Source organism: Gavialis gangeticus, unplaced genomic scaffold, assembly GCF_001723915.1.
Source record: "Gavialis gangeticus isolate Ggan-Ray unplaced genomic scaffold, GavGan_comp1, whole genome shotgun sequence".
Lineage (NCBI taxonomy): Eukaryota > Metazoa > Chordata > Crocodylia > Gavialidae > Gavialis > Gavialis gangeticus.
In genome coordinates, this window is record NW_017729033.1 from 36,621,127 (window position 1) to 36,628,945 (window position 7,819).

General features: G+C 41.8%; 1 protein-coding gene across 1 annotated transcript in view; it reads left to right on the forward strand.

The window, feature by feature from the left end:
• The window catches only part of CPEB2 (cytoplasmic polyadenylation element binding protein 2), a 126,316-nt gene that overhangs the window by 68,563 nt on the left and 49,934 nt on the right, over positions 1–7,819 (forward strand). Inside the window, exon 7 of the mRNA XM_019525819.1 lies at positions 5,932–6,102. Coding sequence (XP_019381364.1) covers positions 5,932–6,102 — 171 coding nt within the window. The remainder of the gene's footprint in view (positions 1–5,931; positions 6,103–7,819) is intronic.

The following is a 7,819-nucleotide window of genomic DNA, read 5'->3' on the forward strand; positions in this document are numbered from 1 at the left end:
TACAGAAAAGTGCAAAGTGTTTCACCTGGGGAGGAAGAACCAGCAGTATACCTACAGGCTGGGGAACTCCCTTGTCAGCACAGAGGCAGAAAACAATCTTGGAGTCGCTACTGATTCCAAGATGAACATGGGCCGCCAGTGTGGGGACGCGGTCAGGAAGGCTAGCCATACCTTGTCATGCATCCACAGATGCATCACGAGCAGGTCCAAGGAGGTGATCCTCCCCCTCTATGCAACATTGGTCAGGCCGCAGTTGGAGTACTGCGTCCAGTTTTGGGCACCGCACTTCAGGAGGGATGTGGATAGCGTCGAGAGGGTCCAGAGGAGGGCCACCCGCATGATCAGGGGGCAGCAGGGCAGGCCCTACGAGGCGAGGCTACGGAACCTGAACCTGTTCAGCCTCCACAAGAGAAGGCTCAGAGGGGATCTGGTGGCCGCCTATAAACTTGCCAAGGGGGACCAGCAGGCAATGGGAGAGTCCCTGTTCCCCCTGAGCACTATCAGGGGTAACAAGGAACAATGGCCATAAGTTGACTAAGAGTAGATTCAGGCTAGACATCAGGAGGTGCTACTTCACAGTCAGGGCGGCTAGGAGCTAGAACCAACTTCCAAGGGAAGTGGTGCTTGCCCCTACCCTGGGGGTCATCAGAAGGAGGCTAGACAGCCACCTAATTGGGGTCATTTGCCCCCAGCATCCCTTCCTGCCTATGGCAGGGGGTCAGACTTGATAATCTGCTTAGGTACCTTCCAACCCTACCAACTATGAAACTATGTATAATTTTGAGTTTCTTGCTTTATTTTTATGCACATAGGATATGAAAGAGCAGGTGCACATAAAATGCTTATTGTAACCCCCTGCATCAAAATAGTGATATGAAAGGGTAAATGCTTAATCATTTAACCCGGGGGTTGTCAACTGGGGGTACACATACCCTTGGGGGTACTTGGACCAGTCCTAGGGGGTACGCACAGGCGGGCAGGGAAGAAGTGCCACCGCCTCCCAAGAGCAGAAGCGAGGGCAGTGGTGCCCCCCTGTGAGGCAGGGAAGCCTGCACATGGCGGTGGCCGCTGTCATACACCAGATCAGTGAGCTTCCCCACCCGGCCCTGGTCCTGCTCCTGGCACACGGCAGTGCTCCCAGCTCACCCGCCTGCCTGCGGTCCCTGCCTCCCAGCTCTGTGTCTGGCCACGTGCAATCTCCCCTCCATCCTAGGTACTTAGACTAAAAAAGGTTGAAAAACCCTGATTTAACCGATAAATGCAGTGATAACTGGTTAGCTTACTTTAGCTCAGGGCCAGGGTACGGAAGAAGGCAAGTGGTGCCCCGGCAGGAAGTGGAAGGCAGCAGGGCAGGCAGGGAGGAGGAGAGGGGAAGGGGGACAAATACCCATAGCCTAAGAGGAAGCAATTAGCTGCTTATTCTCAGGTGCTCCCTCCCTCCCTTCACAGGACTTCACATGTATTGTGATGTCTGGCTAGGCTTGCCTACCTCCCTCTTCCCAGTCAAAGGGCTCCAGGAACCGGGAGTGGCTCCCAGCTTGCAGCTGTGTCCAAGCTGCTGTGTTGTTGGTTAATTGTTTATCCAATATAATTAGAGGAGGTTAAACAGATATTTTTAAGTGGTATTTACATCCCTACATCAAAACCCAGAGAAGGAGAGTAGAGGGGTGGGGGTGAAGGTGGGGAGGGGGAAGAACGCCTGGGAAATTGAAGATGGTACCCTTTTCAAAATGTTCCCTTTAGGTTAAAGGAGTTTCAAGGAGGGTAGGGAAGAGAAGATAGCTGTCTTTAATCTAAACAGTTCCTTGGATCTGCTTGGGTCATCAGAAAATGTACTACTACCGATGGGCTTTCTTTCAGAGATTAAGCTTCCATTCATCTCTGAGAAACTATACTCCCTTTAACCAAACCTTTCCCCCATCACAGCAAAATTAATCTCCCTGACACCGTTTTTAAAAATTGTTTCCTAATGTTCTAATCTTGGAGTCGGCAACCTTTTACTTAAAAGGTTGCAACCTAGTTTGTGCCGCGGGCCAGTATTCCCCTCTGGCTGCTCCAGGAACACAGAGTAGAGGCTGTAGTAAGAGAGAGCAGCCCTCCACGCAGGCTGCAACAGCCAGCTGGAGAGTCTGGAGGCGATGGGTACGCCATTAATAAAGCCCAGACCAGATCAAACAGCTAGTGATTGGTACCTTTAGTAAAATGTGGATTGGAGTGAGCCAGATCCAGTTTCTTCGTGAACTGGATCCAGCCCACGGGCCATGAGTTGCTGATCCCTGTTCTAATCCCTGTAGTGAAAATAGAGATACTTTTTCCTCTTCTTGGACTTAACAGTGAGGTGTGAAAGCATCTCTTTTGAAGAAACATATTTTCAGTTTTAAACGCTGTATTTTGGGGTCTGGGCATTGTAAATTAAATGTACAGCTAGCTATTGCAAATATCTTGATTTAAAGATAAAAATATAAACAAATATAATGGGGGGAAGACATCTTTCAGCAGAAGTTAAATTCATGTGTATTTAAAAAAAAATCCAGTTTTTTATAAACTTGTCAGCATATCAGTGTGACCCTCGCAAAAGTGTTTGTTAAATAAGGCAAACAGTTTCTTAGGGTTTTTTCTGAGATGTTTCAAAAAATGTCTGAGTGATGGCTAGTTAGTTTAGATTTATGGCCTGATTTTTCCTTACCCACAATTAATCCATATGCATCAGTAGGAATTCTGAAAATATCAATTTGTGACGCACAACTCTGCCCTCTCCTCGCCACTCAAACCCTTAATTTGAATATCATCATTTATTCATTCCTCTCTCTAGACCACATGTCCAAATTGTGCTACATCTCTAAGATCTGGCCTCTGGTCAGCACCCACAGCTAAAGCACTCATTTAGCCACGCATTAACTCTTATTTCAGCTATTGCAGTCCTCTTCCTTCTGAGTCTCGACAATGAAGTCTTGCCTTTCTTAAATCCATTCAAATTACTGCTACAAAAATAATCTTCCTAACATATCTTTCCAACCATGTTATTCCCTTCTGCACGCCTCCACTGACTCCCCATTGTCCACCACATGATATACATATACTTCTCATTCTTGTCTTCATTTTAAAGCTGTAATGTTTACCAGATTTTAGGTACCAATAGGCTGCCAACCCCTCTCTCTTCCAAAGGTGCCGGCTTTTGTTGCCCATTAGTCAAATATCCCCATAAATGTAAATTGTACTTTCTCCCTTGCCGTTTTCTGTGCATGAAAATATGCATAAAATAGTCATTATATTGCCTACTTTCAGATCTCTTCTTAAAATTCACCCGTGCATAAAGTTAGCGTAAAGCCTAACTGTAGCTAGAGCAGTTAATATGCTGTATCCGCTGTTTGTTATGCTTATTGTAATAGTCTCATTTCTACCTTGTGCACCCATCTCTTTGTTGTATCTACCTGTTTCTCTTTGCTTATTCATAGATTGTCAATTTTCTGAGCAGGGATCATCTTGGTTGTTTGTACATGCAAGGCCGAGCAGAACAGGAGTCAGATCCCATATTGAGACTTCTAAGCATTACCGCAGTGCAAATAATTACTGTATTTAGTTGAATCTAACTTCACTCTGAATTTAAGACAACCCCCCCAATAATTAGATTCTATATTTGGAAAAAGATATAGGTTTGTTATAATTTTCCAGGTATAGAATCTAATTATCAGCAGGTTGTCTTGAATTCACTCTCCCTTCCCTTCCACTGCTGCAGCAGGGAAAACAGTGCTTGGGGTGGTCAAAAAGCCTTCTTGCCCTCTGCTTCCTCCACCTTTTCCTCTGCATCCTTCCTAACCCCTTGCTCCCTGCCACCAGCACCTCCACCCCACCACTCTGTGTTCTCTCCTCTTTTCTTCCTCCCATCTTCTTACTGGCAGACCTACTGCCTGCTCTGTCCACTCCTGGAGCGCAGCATGTGGGAAGCTCAGCCCTTGCCTGGGCATGCAGCAGGGCCAGAGTTGCTGATACACCAGGCAAGGGACAGAGTTTCCATGTGTTCTGTGCTGGGGAGGAAACCCAGCGTAAGCCAGAACCAAGTGCCCCTGACAGTAAGGGCAGGGGGAGAGCAGAGATGGAGCAGAAGATTCACAGGGCAAGTGGGGTGGGGCAGGAGGCTGCTGTGGGTCGGACTGGCTCTGACCCAGATACAAGGCCTGAGTCAGAGCTGCAGCAACCACCTCCCCTCTCTCCGCTTTGTATATAAATCTAACACAAGGGGCTCTTTCCCCCTATGCTGATTGGTTGGGGTGGAACCTTGTTTTAGATTTGAGCAAATATGGTAATTAATAATGCTGGCGTTTCACCATCTCCTCCCCCAAAATGCATAGCTCCTCTAAAAGCACAACTCCTGGATGATCCTATGAGATGAATGGTTTCTACATGGCTTTATCGTCCCACCAGGAACAGCATGAGTTCTTGCTGATGCGTTATATGGAGCTTTCCTAACAGCTAGCGTTTTTAAGGGGAATGACTATAAACCTCAGGTTAGGAAGCAGTTACATTTTTGCAGACTCCCATCTGTGGTAATGTACTATTCTGTTATATGGATCTGGAGTAGGAGAATCTGTCAGAATTTAGCTGTAACATTTCCAGAGCCATGTAGTTGGGATCCTACTGAGCCTCTGCAACAGGTTTTAAGGTAAAGAAAGAACTTTTCTCCCCACAGGTAGTACTGTTTGAAAAATATATTTAAATGAATTATAATTATGACAGTGCAGGAAAAAAATTAAGAGTTGATAGTCAAGCAGCATCTCTATGCTAGGCTTGACAGATCTACTCACTTTGCCAAATGGGAAACTTCTCCTAGAAACTGGGTTTTTAACAAAGTTGAGCTTTCATTTTACAAAAGATATATTTCTGGCCCTTATAATAGCACAGGAAGAAGGAACTTTTTGCATATGAATCAAATATAAATCTTTATGGAGATCACCCAGAACAGTGGCAGTATGAACTACCCAAGATGCAGATCCTGACCCCGGTGGCAATTTGGCAGTCTGAGAAGCTAAGTTCTGTGTTTGAGTTCTCTGAAACTAAAGTAAAAATATCATTCCTCTTATACCTGTCCATTCATCTCTTTTGATCATTCTGCAACAGTGCTGCTGTTCTATGGGAGTCTATCTAGGCTTATGACAAAAGTAGCCTCCGTGTTACTGAAGCATGCTCTCCGTGGGCAGGAGTAGAGGAATGCCACCTTGAAATATCTGTCAGCTTGTTTCTATAAGGTGTTTTCTATGCAATCTCTCCTCATCCTTCAGAAGCCAGAGCTTCTAGGAGGCTTCAGCTATCCCCTCATAGCAAGAAGGGTAAATATGTAATGACTTCCTTCATAATTGTTCAAAGCGTTTTTTTATGCATACTAATTAAAATACCATTTTGCATTCCTTGTATTGAGACCTTTTCTCAGTTTATCAGTTGACCTTGTTATTTAAAGGTTTTTCAGAATTCATATTTCTATTTTAAAACCTTTTCACTGACCCTGCATTATAATTCTCTCTCAGCCCAAACCAAATATAAGAGGCTTAAAAATGTAACCTGATTATTCCCTTGTTAAACCATACCATGGCAACTTGAAAATTGGTCAGTGGCAGGCAAATTTAAATTCTCTTAAGTAGCTCTTACCATTGTTATCTCCTAGTAAATAAGATAATTTATTTAAAAACAAATTATTACTTTACTATTGGTTTTGTGTAAGGAAACTGTACAATATAATAGGATATGAACCATTACCTCTCAGAATGATAGCACCTGACAGTTATGAACACTTTTCCTCCTTAGTTCTGTCTAGATCTTTTTTCAAATATTTGTGTTTAATTTTAATTTTCTCAGTATATTATGTCTTTTCTTTCCCATGGGTTGGTTGATCACAACAAACTAAAAATTAGTCTTGTAATATTAATTCTTGTTTTTTAGGTCGTTCGTCCCTCTTCCCAATAGATGATGGTTTGCTGGACGATGGTCATAGTGATCAAGTTGGTGTCCTGAATTCACCTACATGCTATTCAGCTCATCAGAATGGAGAACGGATAGAACGTTTTTCCCGCAAAGTGTTTGTTGGAGGTCTTCCACCAGACATTGATGAAGGTGAGATGGCTGAAAGCAAACAGAACTTGGTTTGGGAAGTGAGAAAAACAGCTTTTTCTTTTTAGGTTATTAATTTAAAGAATGGAAATTACAGGGAGTCTCAAAAAATTCCTAGTGAGAGTTCAACTTTGATTCATTTCATTGGAGGGGTTGCACTTTTTTGAATCAGGACATGAAAGTAATCTGTGTTTAAATTACGTTTAACTGAGAAAATTGCACGTAACATTTTCTGTAAAAAAAAAAAAAAAAAAAAAAAAAAAAAAAAAAAAAAAGAATACTAAGTTATAAAAATTGTACACAGGATGAAGCCAGAGTTTTTTTGTGTTAGTTATCACAGCTGCTCAGTATTTGTATTACTGCAATTTTATCTCAATTAATTGGAGAGTTCAGAATTGAATAATAATATGCATAAGTAACCCATCAAGTGTTCACTGTCAAAATGGCCTCTTGTACCTCAAGCTACTTCAAAAGTTTGGGTATTTTGTTTGGTTTGCTCCTAAACTTTGGTTCTTCCTCTCTTGCCATTCTCCCTACAACTCAAGATCACTACTACATGGTAATGCAAAGCAGTATGCTATTAAAATAATCAAAGTATGGGTTATATATTATCATGAACTATGACATGAGTAGTATCATCTAGATGTTCTGGTGTTATGTTTCATTTAATCTAGTACTTACAGCTTTGTAGGTTTCAGAGTTCAGATTCTACTACAGTGTCAGGGTTACAACCCATGTTTATGTTACAGTGGTAGAGTGGAGATTGTTTTTCAAATTTTATATTATAATTTAGGTCTCCTCTATTGGCTATTTAAGCAAATCATTTCTATATAGAAAATAGAAAAGAACCCTGGCTTATTGAAGCATTTCTTTTTCAATAAATAATACTGTAAAAAAATATGTAAGCTATGGATGAGTATGTAGAAGCATCTGCTTTTGTTCGCTCCCTCTGTTCCACTAGTATAAAATACAAATTAAATTGTACATTACTTTTATACTGAATTGCACTCGTAATTGAGTATCAGCTTAACCAAGCATCTCAAATCTGTTTATAGACACAGTTGTTATCCTCACTTATGCATAGGAAAATCAAGGTACAGTTTAAGTGACTTTTCCAATGTCAGGAGCCAGTGACACAGAACACTTTGTAATACGCTGAATATAAAGTGCGCTACATAAAAAAATCAAATACTTTCTGTTATATTTAGAACATATTTGCTAATGCAGCTTATTGCTGATGTATAGTATTCTTGCTATTCTTTAATACTTGGCATCTCCTGAGCAGATAAGTACTTAATTATATACTAGTTTTGTAATGTAAACTGATGTCCATTTAGTAGGTTGAAATTAAAACCTAGCATAGATGTTTGTACAAAATGAGTTTGAAGAAGTTCGTTGAATGACAGTAACTATGGAAAGCGATATGCTTTGATTTCATCTACATTATGATGATGCCTTCTGCAACTTCTGTTGGATTATTCATTTACTTCAGGTTTGTACTCTAGTCTGCAACCAGAGTTTTCTGCATAAAGCTCCCATAGTTTCTACTTCCAATCCTAAATAAATGGAAAGAGCATTTTTCTCTGCTATTTGTTCGAGCCAGCAAGAGGACTTAAAATGTAGGTTGTACAACCTAACTGCCTATCTCTCAAAAACTGTAACTCCTTTCTGTGGGTTTTTTCCCTGACTCCCTTTGTTAAGGGCCTATAGAGGTAGGGGC